The following is a 23,057-nucleotide window of genomic DNA, read 5'->3' as shown; positions in this document are numbered from 1 at the left end:
GTAGCTGGCCAAAGCTCCTAGTTCATGCGCCTGCCCACTGATAACTTCCAAAATGATACGTACGAGAAGGCAGGAGAAATGAGAAAAACAAGGAGGAAATTGAAAGGAGCGGTGATGTCTCCCCACCTTTGTCGCTGGATCCCTCTGAGACTTGTTCCCAATGTTAACCATCGCTCACTCATTTTGTTTTGCCTCCTCAAACATGCGACATGGCTTCCTCCTCTTTTCTTCGCCCTCTTGTCCCTTCTTCCCCATAGCTTCTTCTTCCCTCACTCGCAGGGTCCTTCAATCTTTTTTGGGGGACCCTTCGCCCCTCCCCTTTCTTTAACTCCCTTTCTTTTCTCCTCTCTTCTTTTCTGTTTCTCCCTACCTTTCTTTTTTCTTCAATTTTCTCTCGCCTTAGATGTTTGCACCGCTTTCACTATGAATTGTTTCTCGTGTTTCACCTCCCAGAAAAGTAAGAAAAACCTTGGCGGGGGAGACCTTGAATCCGCACCCCAGGATCATCATGTCGCTTCAAAACCGCTGGGTACATTCCTTTCTGCATCTTAATTATATGTTAATTCAGGATCCCACCATATGGCTGTCATTTGAATCCAACGCACTTGCTCCACAATTCCTGTCCAACTATAGCATTGAACCGATTGGTTTATTTGTTTTTTTTTTTTTAAATAATAATAATAATAATAAAGATTGAAATAACAAGAGTCTCATAATCATCATGGTGCCGTTGTTGAGGAGGCAGATAATGGAAACCAAGGTCAGAGCCCAAATATTCAAGCGCAAGCGTTCACTTTCCGCGAGCTGGCCACCGCCACCAAGAATTTCAGGCAGGAATGCCTGTTGGGTGAGGGTGGATTCGGAAGAGTGTACAAGGGCACCATTCCGGCGACCGGCAAGGTCATCCCTGCTCTCGTAAAGAAATAGAGGAGATACGGATTCAATATCAATATTACTCACCTCTGCTATGCTGGTGGGTGCCGCAGGTGGTAGCTGTGAAGCAATTGGACCGAAACGGGATGAATGGCAGCAAGGATTTTCTGACAGAGGTTGCAGTTTTGAGTCGCCTGAACCATGAAAACCTGGTGAATCTAGTTGGTTACTGTGCCGATGGGGATCAACGTCTCCTGGTGTATGAGTACATGCCGGGGGGCTCTGTATACGATCGTCTTTTTGGTACCCTCGCCCTCCACCTGATATAGTTAAATCAAATTAACAGATTCATTTTTTCATGCCGTGTGATAATATATTGCCGTTGTGGCAGAGCCAGAGGAAGGCGAGTCTCCACTGGATTGGTTCAACAGAATGAAAATAGCGTCGGGAGCAGCGAGAGGACTGGAGTATTTGCACGACAAGGCCAATCCCCCAGTTGTTTACAGGGACTTGAAATCCTCGAATATATTGCTGGACGATGATCTTAACCCCAAATTATCTGATTTTGGGCTCAACAAGCTTTCCAGGGGAGACAGGACAAATATCATATCCCCCGGAGTTATGGGTACTTATGGCTACTCTGCTCCCGAGTACGTAAGGACCGGACACCTCACCTTGAAATCAGATGTCTACGGTTTTGGAGTTGTGCTGCTAGAGCTCATCACCGGACGACGAGCCATTGATACTACCAAACCCAACGAGGAGCAAAATTTAGTTTCATGGGTATGTTATCGCCTGAGACCTACTCGTCCCCTTGAATTCCTGCTTTGTTAATTTAGCATTTGGTGCAATGAATGAGCAGGCACAGCCCTTATTCAGAAATCCAAAACAATTCCCGGAAATCGCAGATCCGCTGCTGAAGAAGCATTTCCCGGAAAAGGATCTAAATCAAGCGGTAGCAGTGGCGGCCATGTGCCTCCAGGAGGAGGAAGGGGCGAGGCCTTTGATGAGCGACGTGGTGATGGCTCTGAGTTTCTTGTCCATGGTTCCGCCGGAGGTAATTCCAGCATCGGTGTCGCCGGCCACCTTGCCCCCACAGGATGACGGCTCAGAGGAGGAGGAGGAGGAGGGGGAGGGGGAGGGGGAGGGGGAGGGGGAGGATTCTGACGGGACGGGACGGAAATCAAGCCGCAGAAGCAGCATGAGCTGGGAAGAGGGAAGTGTGTCATCAAGCAAGAAATCGCGAAATTTAAACAAGAAGAAAAGCAGCTCCAGAGATTTAAAGCAGAAGAGCAGCAAGAAGGGTGGGGGGAAAGTGTCGAGCAGAAAGAGCAGTAGAAAATCATCGAGAAGCAGGAAGATGAGCACGGAGTGGGAGGAAGGTGGAGGAGAGGGAATGCACGAGAGAGGGAGCAGCACGATGTCTCAGAGAGATATGTCGTTTGGGCTCATCAGCAGCGGGGAAAGCGTTCGCAGCGACGGCGGCGGCGACTACAGCGACAGCGACAGGGGCTCGACGGAAGGGGCCCACCAGCGGCTGCAGCACGCCCATACTGCCAAACAGCCTCCCAAGGATCCCCACAGGGAACGACTCACCGCCTCTAGCGCTAAAGTATGATTACAAATCCCGACTTCCTTTGCCTACCGAGAATAGCCACCCTCGTCTTCCGCGGCACCTCTTTCATTTTATTTTTTTTCAATTTTATTTATTTATTCCGGGCTGCTTTGGCCGTTCGTGCATCACTTTCATCTCATAAGCGCCCCGCGAGACTGACGAAACACGGGTCCAAACCCCCCTCATTCGATAGCAACTTAATCTCTGGTTCTCCCGCATAATATTCTCGCCTGCTAATTCTCCATCAAAATTGTCTGTAACCACTTTAATTTATCTCCTCTATATATATAAGCACATGCTATATCTAACATTGTTATTGCACATGATATGGCTCCTCCAGTTGCAGAGACGAGATAAGTTTCGATGCATGGTTACCGTTTGAAAAGTTTGAACTATCAAGACTTTTGTCCTGTCATTTTTAAAATAGAGCGTCAACATGAGTTTCGAGGTCACAAAACTCCAATTTTGTAGCTCATATTTTCATATAATCTGAAGGAGCAAGTTTAGAGAAGGCTTAGTTAATAATTCAATCCATTTGGTGATAAATAGGGGGAACTTTTCTGGAGCTATGGTTGTTGATCATCCTTTGACAAGCTTTATCATTGTTTTTGCCGCTTGCACAATTTTCTGATGCAGGCAGGTTTAAATATATTTGTCCAATTTTCGAACTCGTTCTATAAAACTTCACAAATTCTTGGGTTAGTATGACGACATTTCATTTCGTCTTATCAATGAATAACTAGCCTTTGCACTTAGAATGAGTCATCTTGTTTCCCATGATGTTGTGGAGTCAAAGCGTGTGCGGTGGATGAGTTGGTTAAAAAAATGTCGTCAACTTGAGGACTGCATTTACCAGGTATAATCACATTCCATGAATAGCTTTAGGGTGGCTATACTATAGCAAGGATCGGCAAAACGCGCATTTGTGAAAAGTGACATATCACACACACGCGCGCGCACAGTCTCCTAAAACTAATTTATAATCCAAGCCTTCTACTTAGATTTTAATCAGCTGCAAGAGGATACAACAGCATTCTCATCAGCACTGCGAAATTATTTTTGTTACAATTAGAATGTCATCATTAAAGATCAATATCAATAACAGGACAGGGAATCAAAACAAGGGTACACCCAACCAGTTAATTACCCACAATCTCGATGGATCCTGTATAATAAATATGCATTTAATGTACAAGATGATGGTCATCAACATATATATGCGTACAAGTAACGTGTTGCTAATGCCTTTGTGTTAAGGAATAATCAAATCGATCGGAGGATGTAGAGTTGGATGTTCCGGATCCACTCCGATCCTGCGTTGCTTTCTGCCACTCATCCAAAACACAAAAATAACGGGTCATGTCTCACATATGGAAGTGAAGTAAATATACACAAGCATAATTAATCAAATACCGATTGGGCAAGAGTGTTCTTATAGGCCTTATCCAATTCCTCGAACACAACCTCAATGGTTGGGCGGCCTTTGCTTGATTTGGCAACACACAGAACTGCAATATGTAAGATGGCCTCAAAGTCCGCCACATTTACTTGTCCCTTTAGCCTTGGATCTTCAAAATCCGATGTTGGCCGCTTCCCCATGCTCACATCTCTCGCCTATAAAAAATTGCAACTTACAAATTTACAGGCCTAGCGCGCAATCCCCCTTTAAGTTTTTTGGTGCGTGCGTGCATGCATGCATGGGAATGCAAGAAATACATAAACAGTAGCACCCACCTTCCTAGTGAGTTGATCTCTGGCATCAAGATCTAACTCTATCACCTTCTGACCCGATAGAATTTGTAAGGCAACTATTCCAAAACTGTAAATATCACTGGCACATGTTAACTTGGCATTGCTCATGTACTCTGGATCCATATACCCTACGGTTCCCCTTACATCCGTGAACACTTGGCTCTCTTCCATCCCCAACATCTTTGCCAACCCAAAATCCGACAGTTTAGCTTGCAAACTCTCAGTCAACAGTATGTTTGTGAGCTACAATTTCAAATCCATATGTGCCATTATATCATCCCATTCATATTCACGTTTATTCTTTTTCCATAGATATATATATTAATCACGGGATATACAATTTTATACCTTGATATCTCTATGGACAACGCAGCCCTCAACATGATGGTGCAGATATTTGAGAGCGAAGGAGCAGTCCCGTAAGATCCTAACTCTTGTCTCCCACGTCAAATGGCTGTCTCTTCCTGAACACACACCCACACACACGATACATACGTATGTAATGGTGACTCATGAAATGATGAATAACAAGATGTGTGTGTGAGCATATATATATATATATATAGAGAGAGAGAGAGAGAGAGAGATCATATATAGGAGATATGAAGAGATTATACTCAAGAGATGTTGCGCTAGATTGCCTTCTGCACAGTATTCATACACTAAATATCTCTCCCCATCTTCAATGCAACACCCAAAGAGGCAAACCAGATTGGGATGGCGAAGCCTGGAGAGGCCCTCCACTTCCCGAGTGAAAGAATCAGAGCTGTTGGTTTTGTTCAGGTGCTTGATGGCCACCACTTGACCGCTGGGCAGAACCCCTTTGAACACCTGTCCCGCACTCCCCCTTCCCAAGCACTTCCTCTCGTTCCCGTAGTTTATGGCATTCTCTATCTCTGCTCTCGAGAACCAGTACATGCCCGACCACATCGTTATTTCTTTCAACGCCGCCGCATTCCGAGGCTTCTTCTGCCACAAACTTCCCACCAGTATTGCCATCAAGGCCATCGCAATCACCGCAGACAGCGCTATGAGGAACCCTGCCGAAAAAGCTACCACGCCAACAACACCTCCGTCAGCCAGCGGTTTTCACTTTTCACGAATCAACTATAATATAAATATAATATCTTGAGTTTGATTTCACTCACATTTGAGGAAGCCTGCAGGGTGATCTGGCAACAATTTTTTAAAACGGATTAATGAATGGGAAGGAGAGGGAAAGAGAGAACATTCAACATATAATACATGTGATGAGGGCCTCAGGGTGTTACCGTACCGTTAATTGGGGGAGGAGGCCAGCAACGCAAGAACTTGTCCGGAATGGAAGGATCGTCGGGTTTGCCGGCAGCAACGGAAACAAGAGCCGCCACACCACAAATGGCTCTTTCGACGGGAAGGTCCTGCCTGCCGACGAATTGGTTGTAGAGAGAGTCTCGGATAGTGAGGACGGCGGTGACGCAATTGGAACAAGAATCTCGAGAGGGATGATCGAAGTGGGCGCATTCGTCGAGGGTGCTCTGGTAGAACTGCTGGCCCTGAAGGTCCTGGAGCGTGAGGGAGGAGCACTTGGAGGCGCCCAGGTACAAGTCGGGGAAGCCGCAGGAAGTGGGGGACACGCCGTGCCGGAGACGAAAGGCGTCGGTGCAGGCGACCCATTCAGCGTGGGAAATGAAGAGGGAGCCCTGTTGGGGGGAAGAGCGGGCTCGCAGGGCCAAAGCCTGGGCGAAGACGGTGAGGGCATTGCGGCAGCAGAAGGTGGAGGGGAAACCGTCCCAGCGATCAATCTGATCCTGCACCCGACCGCACTCCTGGTAAGCCACGTAGGGGTAAGAGCTCAAATTGAGGGCGCATTGAGGCGCAGCCCGGGGGAAGGAGTTTTGGAAGAGCACGAATATGAGGGCAATGGACACCAAGTTCGGAATCCTCATATCCAGTTCCCTGGCGGGGCCGGCCAAGGTTTTTCCCCCGACATATAGACTAGCCTGCCTCGTCGGTATCGCCCTTCCATGGATATTCTGCTTTGCTCCGCAATTCCCAACTCTTCGCCCGCCCTAGCAATCATCGCTTTGCCCTCCTCAATTATTTTTCTCCTCCCCATTGTCCCTTTCCTTTCCATATCTTGAGCTGTGCTGTTCACCTTGCATGCTACATTCAGTATTTTATATTTCGGTTTTTGCGCTCTATGGCTCTACGTGTTTGGTTTTGTTTTGTTTTGTTTTTTTTTTTGGCTAGACATCTCAATTTATGACAAGTTTGTTTAATAAAAATCAATTTGACGGAAATTGTTATGATAAAATTTATATTTTGGATATATTTTTTTTAAAATTAACTTGATAAATTGAAAGTTATTTAAGTTACATTTGGTTATGTGGATTTAAGTTAAGAATTTAAATTTAAAATCATATTTAAAATTTATAAATTTTAAATTCTTTATTTAAATGATACAAAAAATTTTAAATTATAATATTAAAATGTTTTGTTTGGATTTAAAGTAATATATTTTATATTTAAATTTAAAAGAAACTTATGGTAAAAATAAAATAAAACAAACTTAGATGATGTTGATAGTCCGTTACTAGTCAAAGTTAACAGTCTGAATGATCAACTTCCACCAGGACCATACTATCAACACTGACTAAGATTGTAGCATTGGCGATGATTGGGATGGGATGGCAAACTTTTACCAGGATCGAACCTAAGTGACAACTGAGAAGAGACAACCAACTTCTACTAGAATTGAACCGACGGCGACGATCGAGACGGGACTGCTAACTTTCACCAAGACCTGATCAAAGGTGATGATAGGGATGAGACGGCCAATTTCCATCAAACAAGATCGACAATGACAACCAAGACGGGACAGCCGACTTTCATCGAGACCGGACTGACGGTGATGATTGAGATAGGACAGCTGACTTCCACCAGGACCAGACCGACACGATGATTGGGATAGGACTATTGACTTCCATAGTGACTGGACTTGTCACAATGATAAGGATAAGACAACCGACTTCGATTTGAATCAAACTACTGATGATTTGATCATGAACAGCACTAACAATCCAATCTAGGTCAAAAGAGATCGTTCAATTCTAGTCAGTACTAGCTATTCAGTCTAAATAAAAGTTAGCTGTCTAGCCCCAATTGATGCTATCGATTTGGTCTAGGTGAAACTTGGCTGTCAAGTCCTGGTTGTCACCATTAGTTTGCTCCTGTTGGAAGTCAATTGTCTTGTCTCAGTTATCACTGTTTGTCCAATCCCGATGGAAGTTGGTTATCCTATCTTGATCGTCGCCATAGGTTCGATCCCAGTGAAAGTCGTTCGTCTTGTCTTAATAGTTGTTGTTGGTCTTGTCCTGATAGAAGTTGGCCATTTGGTCCCAGTCTTTGCTATTGGTTTAGTCTAGTCTCAGTCATCATCGTTGTTAGGCCAAATAGGCCTAAAAAAGGAATGGGTCCGGAAGTAAGTTTGAGCCAAATAGGCCCAAAAAAGGAAGGAAAATGATGAAATGTGGCTATGTGCCACGTGCTACGGCATATACATTGTCCATCATGACATAATAAGCCAAAAATGGGAGGGGAAGCTTCCCTGTGCCATTTGCCTCTATGCAAAAAGCATCCGCCGTAGCATATGGTCATAACAAGCATGGCTGTGGCACTCTATGCCACATGCCATGACATAGGCATCATGCACCACAGCACATAGCTCATTTTAAGCCATATGTTACAGCACAACCAGCCTGCACCTTAACACATGGCCAAATTTTTACAAAAATAAGGCCTATATTGGCTTGTAAAATTAGAAAATGAAGGGTAAAAAAACATAGAAGGTTACCATTGCTCTATTAAGGCTTTAATTTTAAAAGATCTAGAGATATTTTGAAACTATCAATCCCTAAGAGTAAGTTCCCTAACTCTTTTTTTTTAACTTCCCACCCCATTTTTTCTAAAGTTAGAGTTTATTGATGAGGATTAATTTTTAGTCTATATAGATTAGGGGTCTAAACCAATAATCTCAAATGAAGTTAATAGAAGTCATTTAAAGTTTGAGTTTACATGTTTTTGGTTAACAAGCATTATTTATGTCCGTAGCATTAAATGTGAGTCTTAGAAGTTGTTGAGTGACATTAATGACCCTAAAAGAATTCAATGAAGGTAGTTGGGATTGATGGAAGTTAATAAATCTAATAGATAATTTTAGATACTGGAAATGAGAATTTTGGAGAATTTATAGAATTGAAATTAGAAGCTTAAATTGTGTAAATGGTGATAATGATGAGTTTGGACATAATTAATTGTATATTAATAATTTGTGTACCGATTTGAGCTTGAGAGTAAGCTTGAAAGTAAATTATTTGAGGGGTAAACTTTTAATCACTTAAAGGTTTGAAACAATTGAAGGAAATCTTTCCTATATGGTTATTTATTAATTGATTTATATTTTTGTAAATAAAATGATAAACATGAATGTTTAAATGGTATGAATATCATATGTGCAAAACATATGAAGTGTTAAATTATTTCATTTTGGTTATAATTTGAAGGTGTGCAGTTGAAATGTGTATATATAGCACAATTAAGTGTTCAAACATATAATTGACTAGTTGATGTGATAATGGTGTTATTGTAATAGCAATATGAAAGTAAATTATGTTTAAAGTGTAATGTCCACCTTGACATTATCAGAATACATAACACGAACACATAATACCGTTATAATAATTAAGATTAATTAATTCTTTATATAAAGTTATCATAACACAAGGATTTACAAATTAAGTTTAAAAGATTAGGGATTCCAAGAAACCTTTTTTTAAAAAAATGTTTGAGCTCAAATCATAGTTTAAAACAAGTGAAAGGAAGTAACGGAAGCATGGGAATACAAATTAAGTCATATGATGAATAAAGAAGGGCAATTTGGACACCTTCTAAATTGCACCATTTACTACCACTAATGGCTCAAAAAGGAGAGACCTTTCGCGGTGTAGTGCGCCATGGCGCACCCCTGCTGTTATAACAACACACTACTATATTGACAACATTTTAGGACTAATTTTTGGAGCGCTTTGTTTCACTATCTAACGTCCAATTTGAGCGATTCAAGTGTCCACACGTAGGTTTTAGAGCCAATCACTTATTAGCACTAGTACACAACCAAACAATTCCTTAATTAAAAGTTATCATTTTTCCTTTCAAAACACATACAAGAGTCCCCAAAGCCCCCCAACCATGTGCCAATAACTCTGGGACCATTTGAACTGACTCAAATAGATCACACTCAACCTAATTGAACAATCATACAATAACAATTATATCTCAAACATATATTGGCCCTTAAAACCCTTATTTCACATATATAAAGGGTTGACCATAACTATATCCAACAATACTGTATTTCATCAATACATATACATACTTTACCATGCTGTCACTTGTACTAATATCTTAATCTCTAATAACAACTTTATTACAAATACATCATCCCAAGCCAAAACCAATGTAATTCTTATGCAAAAGAACCCAAAGCTATTGTATGATCTTAAGTTAGCAAATAATTCATATATTATTCGTGTGTAGGCTAACAATTCTATAAAACCAAATCCATATTACTAGACCAGCTCAAGCTTATCAATTATGAGAGGCAGCCTCTGCCAAGAATGCCTTCGCCCATTATGGATCATAAATTCTCCATTTTCTTGAATACTCGGTGTATCATATGCCTAATCTATCTTAAATAGTATTAGGATTTATAAACAATAATAAGATTGTACACCAAGTCCTCTACCATGTCAATATATAATGTCCCCTGATAACTCTAGGGTGAACTATCACCCTCTCACAATGATTATGGTTAAGTATTTTCACAAATAAACACATATAAATTATTCCCAAACAATTTTTATAACAAATCATTTAATTTTGTGAGTATATTTATATATGCCTAGGATTTAGCATAAATCTCTTTCAAAACCCTAAATATGCAAACATATATGTATAGTCCACTTCACATAAACTTTTTAAATTTAAATCATTTTGCATACTAATAATATACTAATTTAAAACAATAATATAGTAGTTTTCATAATTCCACACAACCATCTAAACATATAAATAATAAGTTTAGATTACTTGGTTACCGCAACCCTTTTGTCACAAAATGATTGCCGTGGCAATTTTGATTACTCCATAAGAGCTCACTTGCTTAACGACACCGATCAATATTTAATTTATAAGATTAAACACTAATCATTAATACAACTCTAATTAAACCTCAGTTTCCTCAATTTTAGTATCCACTATACCTAAATTTCCTCTCTAATACAACCAACACTTCTAATACACTCCATTAATTTTATTTGACACCTAAACACTTAAATGAGCATAAATTTTCACCCACATTGCTCTCAATCTCCTAAATTTCACTTAGGCTTCGTCCAAACACTAAAAAAATCTTAAATCTTTAAAAAAACCTCAACCTTAGGTTTAGAAATTTAATTTAACTTCTCAAGACTCTAGGTAAGCCAATGGATTTGGTCAAAACCTAAGGGAAACCAAATCAAGCCCTAACTATTTAAATCTATTAAAAATTTTGTGTAAAAGGAGGAAGGAGTAAAGAGAAACTTACCCAAGGATGATTCTTGCTTAAAATGTCTTTAAAGACCTAAAAAATGATTTCTAATAGAGACAAGATGGTCCCTCTTCATTTCTTCCTTCCTTCCTTCTTTCTTTTCCGTATGCAAAAGCCCAATTTAACTAAAATTCAGGCTTATCCACCGTGGTGGATGGCACAGTAAAGCCCGGATAAATCTAGGCCTTACACCTAGGCCTAATTGATCTATACGCCATCTTAATCCATTTTCAAGATTATCTAAAGGTCCAAAAACTTCATTACTAGCTTGAAATATTATTAACTCATAAATCACTTAATTATACTAATTTATCCCTTTTAAAACACCTAAATTTGAAAGTTTGAATTTCAAGGATGTTACATAAAGTGGAGAATATGAAAATAAGACATGCGATTGGGAAAAGAAGTGGAGTATGATATATGAAAATGTTTATAATGCTCACATATGATAGTTTATTATGTAAATCAAATAAGCGAGTATTTGTATATGAGTACATATTAAATATGTGAGGATGAGCTGATTGCATGATCATATAACAAGAGTTTGCCTAGGAAGAGGAATAGATAAATCCACAAGATATTATATGGCCATATTTTAGTAATTAAAAGCAATCCTTATCCCATTATTTATTGAGAGACTGTCCCATTATTTACTAAGGGATTTGAACCTAATTATCTCTACCTGTTTGTCAAGAAGACTAGCTTAGGGTTTATGACACCTCAAGAATTTGAGAAGGGAGAATTCGTGGTTTGAGAATAAGTATGGTGATCTTTAACTGGGTTACTCCTCATGATTGGTGAGTTTGAGTAGTACATTCACACAAACGAGGCCCTACTTGTATTAGAGCCTACGATTTTAGTTGGTAAATATAATAAGAATATAAGGGTGGCTCGATCATGCATATTATCTGACATGTCACATAATTGTTAAATTTGTAATAAGTCATGATTATTGAATTGCCTTTGTCACATAGTTGTTAATATTGTGATAATGAGCATTTTGATGTAATTATGTAATGAATGATGATTTTACATGTATGTAATATAAAAGAAGCATGCTCTGTGGTCATGTAATTGTATTTCATATGCATTATGTTTAATATCAATTAATACATATAATAGACATACTTTTATTACTGCATCTTTGTACTCAACCTTCTTTCTTAACATTTTACGGGTTCTAACTCGGGTGTTGAAAAGAAAAAATCCTTAAAGGTTTGGCAATTTATCATTCATATTGTAATTCCTCCATTTTCATTAGTTTATGTATAAATTTAAGGTATTGCCAACTAGGGACATGATTTGGACATAAACTTATACTATTTTTTTACATGATTAAGGTGGTTGTATTTTGGGCCCTAAGGTTTTGTGTATGTCATGTGTTGATCTATATAGGACTAAAATACTAGTACAGGTATAGGAATGAAATATATTACTCATCATGCATAGATATTGATTTAATGCAACTGCTAGATCTCCCTATTTTGTTTTTGAATATTAAGGGGTTGAAATGTGAATACATGATATATGTTATATGTTAGATGTGGTATGTTGCACAGGTGGTCTCAAATCCATTAGGTGTGATCTGGATGTTATGGACAGCTTTTAGCACACAATTTGGGTTTTAGACACAATTTTTATGTGTAAATACGAAAATGTGTTGAAAATACATTTAGGTGTCCACTTCTTTTATGTGAATTTATTTAAAAGTAAAACCTATATCATTAGCTAGAGCATTAAAAGAGCTTTTTATATTAAATCACCCCAATCAAACATTTAACAAAGAAATAGGAAGTCAAAAATTCACTCCACTATTATCAAGCTATGCAATGCACCATGGTGCATGACACAGCGTAGAGTGTGCCATGGCTCACCCCCTTGTTTTTGTGTTGTTGTGTCATTTTCAAAAAAAAAATGCACATACTTTGAACCTTTTTGGTATCTCATGCTTCTGTAATCATATTTTGATTTTAGTTTACTAAATGATGTTTAAGCATTTTTCTAAGTTTGAAAACTTGAGATTTTATTTATGTAAATATTATAAACTTGATAATCCAATTGGGTTAGTCCAATGTTTACCTTGATTTTGGAATAAATTATATATTAGTAAGGGCAAACTCCAACAAAAAATGATCATGTAATGCATCAGGCTAATACTTGTACTATGCCATAAATTGTGGTACCATGCTTAAGCCATAATTTAGCATTCACCATGCTATTATTGACTAATCATTATCTCATCTCACATAATCATCTTCTTATTAAGTAATCACATATCACCACATTATATTCATTTGCACACATACCTCATTTCAAAAATCAACATAGATATAGATATGACTTTCACAACAATACTCTCTCATATGAGCCATATTTAATTGAGGGTTATCTCTATGTCAAATCCCCTTATTAGCGCTTAATTGTTAAATCATGCCTTAACCAATATTATATTCATAAATAATTCCAAATACCCTAATTGCATTTACTCAATTCAAAACATGCATTATATCATAACAATTATACAAATAATTCCACATGTTCAAAAATACATTTTGATAGTTCTTCAATCAATTATCAAACAAATGCATAATACTTTAAAAGATCAAAGGTTTTTCCCTTAAATATTACTTGCTTCCAAGGCTAGTTACTTGCCTAATCGGTGCACGAGATGATTAATATATAATTAATCATGCCAAACACTATTAATATCAACATAACCGTACTTCCAGTTCTCACATTTAACACTATAACTACCCCTAAAACTCACACCCATAAACGTTTACACATATTCATTAGGTATATTAACTTCCAACAACTCTAACCAACTTCATTAAACTCCTAAAAGACCATTAATGGCTACCATTACTTCGAACCATCTCATTTATGGCCCTCCAACAACCCAAATTCATCCATTAATGAGAGCTCGTTCTCATAAACACACAAAATCATTAATACTAGATTTAAATAGCTTAAATAACTCTTATTAACTTTATTTAAGTCAATGAGTTCAAGCCTAAAGCTCCTAAGGTACCAAAATCATCTTTCAACTATAAACTCTAACTTAAAAATTAGTTAAAAAGGAAGAGGAAAGAAGGGGAAAAGTATAGAAAGCTTAACCTTGGTGTTTGCCAGCTCCATAATGCTCCTAAACCTTTGAAACTCCAAGCCTTAACAAAGAGAATCACGTGCCTCCTCTCCATCTCATTCTCCCTCTCTATTTTTCTGCATTTTTCAACTATTTAAATGTAATTCTTTCATTTCAATCACTAATGGTTTTCCCTTTACAAAACACATCCGCACACAATTAAAGCCATTTACCCTAGATTTATCCTCACTATCTTTGACCGCGACTAGTTGTCTCAAATGTTAATCTCAACCATGAACGACTGTGATAGAAGAGCACATTCTTCTTTCAAGGATATTCAACCATGATCGATCATTTTTGGTGAAAGACACAACTGCAGATGATTGTGGATAGAGAATATACTCTACTCCTATAAGTGTTCATTCGCTCGTGGTGATCCCCTTTAGGTTACAATTGTGAATGACTGTAGATAGAAACTAATTCACTCTTAAACCTCAATTCTTGCTCCACATCACTCTTAACTAATTTCTTTCTCTGTCTAATACTTCTAATTAAAATTTTTAGGATGGTAAATGTGCACAAGACATGCCAACAACTTTTTCCCACCTATTCTTGTTATCAAAAACAAAATACCTAAAACATTGTTTTGGCAGTAATTTTTTAAAACTTTTTTAGGGGATAAATCATAAACTCGCCGCTGAGAGTATTTCAGCCATCCAGTGGGCCGTAGCGGTGTGAAACAGACCAGATGGCAGATGGGGCTACGACAAAGCAAGAGTGGCGTCTTCGTTGTGTTCGAGAACACCGAGCAGGCTTTGATCAAACTGAAGCCCAGGTCTCGTCGGAGTGTCGGACACGCCATGAAAAAAATTGTTCAAAATTACCACCAATTGGAACTAGCGACGTGTACCTTCCCGTTACCGTTACGGGTCTGTTTACGGTCCACACGATGTTCTTATCCGCGAGCTCGTGCGACGGCGCGTCTTCTTTCTCCCACTCCCCCCCTGCTATGTTCCATGACGCCCTTGTCTCTCGAAGTGCTCCGTCGTCTTCCTCATTCCATTCCATCCGCTACGACATAAGGCATGTTTTTCTCTCTTTCTGCATTTCGTCAATTCATTTATTCCGAGGTTCAATACAAATGATGGCAAATCATTGGTTGCTGCCCAATTTATGTTTCTGTTTAGCATACCCATTAAATTCATCTGCATTCATTCAGTTCTACTCGGAGAAATGACTTGATGGCAGAAGCTATTCACGACCCCCTTTGATGATTGTTCTTGCAAATTATTCCGTGTTCTTTCTCAGGTCATTTTTGTAAGCCAAATCATGGCGTTGGCCGCACGCTCGATGTTTTTATTCCATCGGGGAGGCCGTGCCAATATATGCATCGGATTGGGCCTGACAGGTGATAAGAGGGTGCAAAAGGTAAGAAGGATTGCTTGTCGTAGTGTGGTGGTGCTCCAAGTATTGTGCGACAGCAACAACTCAACACACTCGCGGCAGTTAAGACCTTGCGGACATTACCGCAATTTGGGGTCCAGAAATTTGAAATCGCTCAGGCAACAGAAACATGACTTCTCCGCTTCGGCGCACGGCACTCGGACAAATACACCCCAGGTACTCGCGACGCTATATTGCATCTCCTGTCTCCCGAGTTTCCCCTCCATTGATCATTTTTGCTTCTCATGGGAGAAACAGGTGTCTGAATTTCTGGCTGATAGAGCGTCTGCTTTCCTGAAAGATTGGGGCTATTCACGCTTCATGGAATTAACCGGAATGTTGTTGTGTGTATTAATTATTGTTCCATCGGCCGATGCTGTTGATGCCCTCAAAACTTGTGCCTGCTTATTGAAGGAATGCAGGTACACGTCACGTGCCATTTGATTTTCAGCACGCCAGATTTCCTCCACCTGGCTCAGTGACAGAGTTTAACCATAAATTTTCATGTCTGTAGGATAGAACTGGCCAGGTGTATATCGAATCCGTCGTGTGCTGCCAACATTGCTTGTCTCCAGACTTGCAATAATCGACCCGATGAGACCGAATGCCAAGTTAGTCCTTCCCGTGCCTTTATGGATTTTATGCCAACCCTTTTTTTCATTCCCTTCTTAACTTTCCAGATAAAATGCGGGGACGTGTTCGAAAACAATGTGGTTGATGAATTCAACGAGTGTGCAGTCTCGAGGAAGAAATGCGTGCCGACGAAATCTGATGTCGGAGAATTTCCTGCTCCAAATCCTGATGTCCTTGTTAAGAGCTTTAACATTGGAGATTTCAGTGGGAAGTGGTTCATCAGCGCCGGCTTAAATCCTTCCTTTGATACTTTTGACTGCCAATTGCATGATTTTCACACGGAATCCGACAAACTTGTTGGTAATTTATCATGGAGAGTACAGACTCTAGATGGCGGTTTTCTTACTCGGTCAGCTGTCCAGAGATTTGTACAAGATCCTTCTCAGCCTGGGATACTCTACAATCACGATAATGAGTACCTTCACTATCAGGATGACTGGTAACTCCTTGCTCAAAAGCAAACATATCTGCAATTCTGAAATTTCAGTAGAATAGCATAGCAAAAGTTTCGTTACTTTGCGGCCACTTTCCCTTTCGAAGTCAATTTCTTCAATCGCCCCTTAAAATCTGTATGCATGTGTGTGTATTTAAAATTTGCGTGCACGAGAGTTTGGGTGACACGCAAGGCGTGAACATGAAATGCAGGTATATCATATCATCCAGGATTGAGAAGAAACAAGACGATTATATATTTGTTTACTACAGAGGGAGGAACGATGCATGGGACGGGTACGGAGGCGCGGTGGTGTATACAAGGAGTGCAGTTTTGCCGGAAAGTATAGTTCCGGAACTTGAGAGAGCAGCAAAAAGCGTGGGAAGGGAGTTTGGCAAGTTCAGGAGAACGGATAACAGGTGCGGGCCGGAGCCTTCGTTGGTTGAGAGATTGGAGAAGAAAGTGGAGGAAGGAGAGGAGACAATCGCGAGGGAAGTGGAGCAATTGGAAGGGGAGGTGGAGAGGGTGGGTAAGACGGAGATGACCTTGTTGCAGAGGCTAGCCGAAGGGTTCAAAGTGCTTCGGGAAGACGAGGAAAATTTCTTGAGGGGCCTAACCAACGAAGAAATGAACTTGCTCAACCAGCTTGAAATGGAAGCCACTCAAGTAGAGGACCTCTTCGGACGTGCCTTGCCGCTCAGGAAACTCAGATGACTCCCCCAAACAAAGCCACCCAACCCTTCATTTTCATTGTTTATGCTGCCCATTGTTTCTTTTTTCATGATACTAATTACATGTGAATATTTGCTACTATAGTCTTCCAATATTATTCCAGTACCCCCGCCCAACAAATTACATGTTAGCGTGGAAATTGATGCTAATCACTGCAGAATATAAACTACTTTCGACTGATAATACCACGCTGGAATATTAGTTTGCATCAAGTCAGGAGGGTGAAAGCAATTGATACCAATTACATGTGTAGAGCTTATCACAATTAAAAGGTGGACTCCATATTTATCTCCTCACTTGAGAAATTGAGGGAGATCCTGGTCCAATTGAATTCAAAACCAGCCGTCATCCCAAGTAATGTACACAGTTTAGAAAGTGATCCCATATCAGTCTTAGCTCCTGTTCAAGCATCTTTGAGATCAAACTGATATCAACTTTTTCCACCTGTTGCAAACAGAAGATGCGAAATGTCAGTAAAATGCTTCCCAGCTAGTATTAAATATTCCTTTATGACAGGTCAATAACCTGTTTATACGCTCTACTTTAGCAATTCACTCCAAAAAAATGTTTTACTACTTTGTAACTTCTATACAGAGGCATATTGCTGTGTGTAGGACACATGCTCAATTACTCTCCACGGGTTTGCCTCGGTCCTATAAGATTTAGGATACAACTGCAGCAGCAACTCTTTTCTTAGACAATGTAGACACCGACCTAAACTTTCACTAGAAGATAAGGGCTTGAACCTCAAAACATTCTTATCAGGAGGAAGAAGAAAAGTCAATATGTCAATTGCAAAGTGACATTAAGCAATTCCAGAGAAATGTGCAACTAGTAATCACCATGTTCCAGAAAGTTATAGGAAATTCAATCATAGATGTGATGCTTATACTTTATTTCCTCTCATTCTAGTTGAAATCTCGAAATAATACGTAAAACTAAACAATTGGACATTATGGTAAGCTCGCAGCCTAACATTTATTTTATATACTGAACTGCATATTATCATAACAGCTCATAGCACATGCGTGGTTTGAGATTATACTTAGCTAAAGTCCCCAATCTAAAGTCTTCCTCTCATATCTCAATTCTTAAATAAACTTTCAATTCAACCAATCTCCCACGAATTTAACTTCCAATTCTCGTTAACAGAGATCATTAGATTGTATATCTTGTCCAACGTTCCTACATTAATTTAGTGGACTAAATCCTTGCATATAAAACGGTTATAAACATTAAAGCACTCAAATAATGCTAAAACAGTAAAAGTAGGTGGTTTCTTAAAATGTGAAGAATAAAAACCAGACCTTTTGTCTTCTACTAATGTTCCTTTCTTTTATCATCTAATTCTCAACATAAACTATTATTACCTGTGATTCCGAGACAATTCCTTTCAGCTTTAAGTAAGCTTCAGAAGCAGTTTCACCAGTTGATATCCGAAAATCAAATCGATCAGCATGTCTCACCTTCAGCCTTAGCGATGGAGTTCTGTAAGCTTTAGTTATAGTGTGCCAGACCCCAACCACAGAAAATCTATCTCCGGAAGATGTTTTCCCTAGGGTCCATCTTAATCCGCCCTTCACATTTGGATCTAGAATGGCAGAATGAATCAGGTCTTGAATGCATTGCATTTCATCATCCTGATATGGAGTGAACACATGCAATTGCATCAGGGATTTACGAGTTTTTTTTTAGCTTAATCATTACACTTACAAATTCAAGGTTTCAACGCAATAAACATGATATAATGAGACAAGAAAAAACAGGTGTTTTTCTTCGAGGATTCTCCACTTAAAATCTTAAAAAGGATCTATTTTCCTCTTGTATTCCGTTTTTTGTTTGTTATATTACCAGGGTACCTCTACTCCCAGCCCCACGCTGTCATGACCATTTGGGATAGCCTCATATGGCTATTTTCCTCTTGTATCTTTTAGAATTGCAAAAGAAAAATTATCGAGGGTTGAAAATTACCAAAAAGAAGAAGAAGAAGAACATAAAATATAGACTGCAGCAAATATGTAATTGCAGAGGTATGCAATGAGAAAGCAACTTACTCTCAAAGCAGTAAGAATTCTTTTGGAGCACAACATTAGCCTCAAATCAAGATTCTTACTAAGAGACGATACATCAGTAACCATGTGGCGTACTTGATTCAATTCAATCTACAATAAGAATGCTTATATATCAACAGACATGTGGAGAAAGAGTTTAGTCAAAATAAAATGCCAGGGAAAATAATACATATGAAAAACGAAACTCAAGAAAATGACCATTTTAAATTAACAATAAGCTATTATGTAAGAAATAGTTGCATCTGGTCTTTTAACGATTAGAAATAGTTGAATCACAAAACTTGCCTTATACATTTGAAGCCTTTTGTGTTCTTCTATTACGCGGCACTTGCAAGAAATAGTTGCATCTGGTCGGTTGGCATCAGACAACTATTTAACATGAGAAAGAAATTACAAGATTCAGTAGCCAAGTTGATCTGAATTGATCATGAGAAGAATTCCATAGGCAAAGCAAAGAACGAAAGGATACCTTCACATGGAACACATCTTTCTCCTCTTCAAAATCAAATCCAATCTTTGGTGAGTCTTCACTGGTAAGTTTTTCCATGTACAAAGTAGGAATATTTGTGTAAAATGATCTTTTTAAATGTCCCAATTTAATCCCAGCAGCAAAACCTTTTTGCATTGCTTCTTGCGCAGCGAAAGGTCTCCTGCACAATATCAATACGTACTGTAATATTTTCCCTCTAGCCTCCGTCCTATGACTAGACTAATAGGAAAAGTATGTCCGTTACTTTTTAGCAACTACAAATCTGTGTACCAATATTGTTTCCTAAGTTCTATGCTTAGGTGACAGGAAGGTGAAATTGAAACTTATGAAGCACTCAGTTCATTCAATGAACTGAATACTCCAATCGTGGTCTAGGATAGATGGGTTAAGAACGTATTCACAATGTCTGACAACCAAGAACTATTCTGCAAAACAGATAAAGAGGCTGCCATGATCAACTGCGGCCACGAAGAAAATTACCACCAAAACTAACAGGAGGCATATGAGAATGAAGCAATCATGGGCAGTTAATTGGAAGAGTGATAGTTTACCCATGGAAGAGAACCTTGCCAAATCTGGCCACTAATGTTGGCTTAACTTCTTCAGAAGGTGGGACCTGCATCTGACTTCTCACATTTTCAAAAGAAGAAAGTAGATCCTGAAGCACATTTTCCGCAATGATTTCCGCAGGGCTTCTCGTGCATGTAACTGCCGAGTCTGGGGAAAAAAAAGAAAAGAAGAAAAAGTTGGGATTTTGAGCACGAGCCGAGCAAGAATGCAGAGAGTATGAATGGAGTGGAATCCACGTCTAACCTCCAGTGAGCTGACAACTTTGTACTAAAACAAGGGGTTTTTCTCCAATTTTGCGCTCAATGGATTCCAACGAAACGGGGCGAAGTTGAACAGAAGGGGGAAGCTGGCTGTTATCATCCAGGCCTACCGCAAACCATCTAGATATGGCCTTCTCTGCGTATATAATCTTCCCGCTTCTCGTAGCATAAGAGTTCTGAGGATTTAAACTCGGATTTTTCTTTAAGTGAGGAGGGAGCAGCTGGGGTGACGGTAATTGGGCATCCTTGTCCTTGTCCTTATTGTGGCGCTTGTGCGGAGGTACGTAAGCCATAGCGAAGAAGAAGAAGAAGAAGAAGAAGGGGGAAACGAAGTTATAGAACCCAGCCACCAGTAATTTCTCGAATTGATCAGGAAGAAGGATTTCCTACAGGTAACGAAATGGTCGAGACGAAGGCGAGAAAGCCACAGGCAGAGTGAGGAATTGGGAACCGGATCCCCTCAGCCGCGAAATCCCTCAGCGTCCCTCACCGCCAAATCTGATTCGCTCAAACGGTCAAAATCTCACCAGTACACACTTCACATGGTTCTTAAAAATACATGTAATTTAAAATATATTTTGAAATATGATGCAGTAACGCTCGAGTTAGATTTTGACTTATTTATATAAATAGGTTTAATTTTAAATTTAAGCATAGTTTTTTTTTCATTTAAACAAACAAGGTTAAAATTAAAACGTGACAGATATATGTTTTTGCAAGTCTATTTATTTATTTTAATATAATCATCTTTTTTGTTAAATAAGCTCGGTTTGGTTTAAAGAAACATATAATTTGTCTTGTTTAAATCTTGGCTTGATCTGTTTAAAAAAAATTATGCTTAAATTTATAATTAAGTTTAGTCTATTTAGTCAAAATTTAGCTTAAATTTATTTTTTATTATTTAAAAATATATTGTTTGCATGATAAGATTTTATCATTTGAATGGACCAGACTAGGCTATTGAAGATTCTCATCCCTGAAAGGATCCTGATCTGAGGAATTGAGGATGCTCTTGCTTTGCATTCCTTCCACTTTGGCAATTTCCAAGAGAACAAATGCAACATCAAATTGAAATTAGAATTGAGAACCTCCCATCCATACATTGCAATCAACTAGCAAAAGGCATCCATCTAAAAAAACAAATCAAATCCAGGCAAACCATTTTGGTCACAAAACTCCCAACTCATGCTCTTTCAAATGACTCAGTGAATAATAATTGGCTCTATCTATAATATCGGCTCCAAGTTGATGAAAGTTGGCCCCTCACATGGATTCTCTCTCACATTTCACACGAAGATCTTAAAGAAGATATGTTTCACTGATCTTGTTGCCATTTTAGAAAGACCACGGTTTTTTTCCATTAAGCAATAATCTTTCATATTGGGTAATATACAAACCCATCTGTAGATGCATATCTATCGCCATCATTTGATCACTCTTCTCTTACCTCTATTATTCTTCAATTCATGGCTACGATTTTTGCATTCTCCATTATTGCCCTCCACTATCCCCTAATTTTTGCGTTCTCTTTACAATGAAATTAGCATCTGTCCTTCATTGGCTGCTAAGAAAGGATAGTGAAGAACGCATTTATTTCCCAAGCTATTAATTACTTTTCCACCTACTTCATGTCTTTTCAATGAAGGGGAGGAAAGAGTTCATCTTAATAAGTTGTTTGAGTTCCCATCTCTCATATGTTACCAAAAATTGTTTGTCTTAAAAGATTTGGTTTAAGGGTGTTGCCTAGTTAGATTTGCTAATGACCCTTAAACTTGATGGAAACTAGCTATCCGGTAAAATTACTCAAGAAATTAGGTTGCTTACTGAAATTAAATCTTTCAATACTGCTAACAATTTTTTATCTAGGGTAGTACCTTGCCTATCTTTACCAGAAGTCCTTATTGTTAGCTTGAGTTATGCCTATAATAGTGGTCTTTATGGACATATGCTATAACCTTGTAAAAAGAAATCTTTTGATAAATCATTTTGGTATAGTTTTGCTATTACTTATGGTTGTTCAGCAACTTCAGTCATTCTCTTTCATGTACTATTGCCAATCTTGGAGAGACTTGAAGAGGAGGAGGAGAGATATATTCTTTTAAAAGAGACAGAATAATCAACCTCATACTATAGAAGTTATTGAGTTGCGGCCATTGGCATTACTAGAGCAAGGAACCAAAGAGGTAATCTCCATCTCTCTTCACTCCCTTTTGTTGTGTTCATGCTCAAGTATCGATTTCATTAACAATTATTATGTTCTAATAAGATTCTAATAATATTTTATGTTGAAAGGATTAGTAGGTAGATTGAGCATTTTTCTTATTTTGAATGATGCTAATTAATTTTTTAGCCAATGGTTTAAAATGTGACATTTAACTTTTGTGATATGTTCTTTTACCATTAAACCACTTTCTTCTATTTTTATAAATATAAGCAATAGAATATTCATGAGAATGTTAAAACAATGAACA

General features: G+C 38.8%; 4 protein-coding genes across 6 annotated transcripts; 2 read left to right on the top strand and 2 right to left on the bottom strand.

Moving 5' to 3' along the window:
- The first annotated feature begins 24 nt into the window (after positions 1-24).
- Positions 25-2,796, top strand: LOC129308805 (probable serine/threonine-protein kinase PBL25). Of its 2 annotated transcripts, none has more exons than XM_054950204.1 (5): positions 25-529; positions 746-900; positions 987-1,176; positions 1,271-1,656; positions 1,736-2,796. In XM_054950204.1, exons 1-5 carry the CDS (start codon positions 25-27, stop codon positions 2,489-2,491), a joined length of 1,992 nt encoding a protein of 663 aa, XP_054806179.1. In that variant the 3' UTR covers positions 2,492-2,796. The 2 variants fall into 2 exon arrangements, with proteins under 2 accessions (XP_054806179.1, XP_054806172.1); XM_054950197.1 differs by having other exon boundaries at positions 1,265-1,656.
- An 803-nt stretch (positions 2,797-3,599) lies between these two features.
- On the bottom strand, positions 3,600-6,410 carry LOC129308818 (probable receptor-like protein kinase At5g18500). Of its 2 annotated transcripts, XM_054950211.1 has the most exons (7): positions 5,517-6,410; positions 5,389-5,412; positions 4,858-5,292; positions 4,589-4,704; positions 4,223-4,483; positions 3,902-4,102; positions 3,600-3,813 (listed from the first exon to the last, which is right to left on the bottom strand). In XM_054950211.1, the coding sequence occupies exons 1-7, from the start codon at positions 6,166-6,168 to the stop codon at positions 3,727-3,729; spliced, it is 1,776 nt and encodes a 591-aa protein (XP_054806186.1). In that variant the 5' UTR covers positions 6,169-6,410; the 3' UTR covers positions 3,600-3,726. The 2 variants fall into 2 exon arrangements, with proteins under 2 accessions (XP_054806186.1, XP_054806193.1); XM_054950218.1 differs by lacking the exon at positions 4,223-4,483.
- An 8,367-nt stretch (positions 6,411-14,777) lies between these two features.
- On the top strand, positions 14,778-17,343 carry LOC129316624 (violaxanthin de-epoxidase, chloroplastic). Its single transcript, XM_054961036.1, has 6 exons — positions 14,778-15,036; positions 15,262-15,573; positions 15,655-15,818; positions 15,911-16,007; positions 16,077-16,468; positions 16,675-17,343. The coding sequence occupies exons 2-6, from the start codon at positions 15,283-15,285 to the stop codon at positions 17,174-17,176; spliced, it is 1,446 nt and encodes a 481-aa protein (XP_054817011.1). The 5' UTR covers positions 14,778-15,036; positions 15,262-15,282; the 3' UTR covers positions 17,177-17,343.
- LOC129316635 (uncharacterized) lies at positions 17,341-21,105 on the bottom strand. Its single transcript, XM_054961046.1, has 7 exons — positions 20,570-21,105; positions 20,308-20,473; positions 19,736-19,916; positions 19,552-19,635; positions 19,249-19,356; positions 18,565-18,834; positions 17,341-17,638 (listed from the first exon to the last, which is right to left on the bottom strand). The coding sequence occupies exons 1-7, from the start codon at positions 20,877-20,879 to the stop codon at positions 17,540-17,542; spliced, it is 1,218 nt and encodes a 405-aa protein (XP_054817021.1). The 5' UTR covers positions 20,880-21,105; the 3' UTR covers positions 17,341-17,539.
- Between the last annotated feature and the right edge of the window lie 1,952 nt (positions 21,106-23,057).

Source organism: Prosopis cineraria, unplaced genomic scaffold, assembly GCF_029017545.1.
Source record: "Prosopis cineraria cultivar Desert tree isolate PC_DT_omini unplaced genomic scaffold, ASM2901754v1 PC1, whole genome shotgun sequence".
In the NCBI taxonomy this organism is placed as follows: domain Eukaryota; kingdom Viridiplantae; phylum Streptophyta; class Magnoliopsida; order Fabales; family Fabaceae; genus Prosopis; species Prosopis cineraria.
Note: the sequence above shows the minus strand (reverse complement) of the source record. Positions and strands in the feature narration are given on the sequence as shown.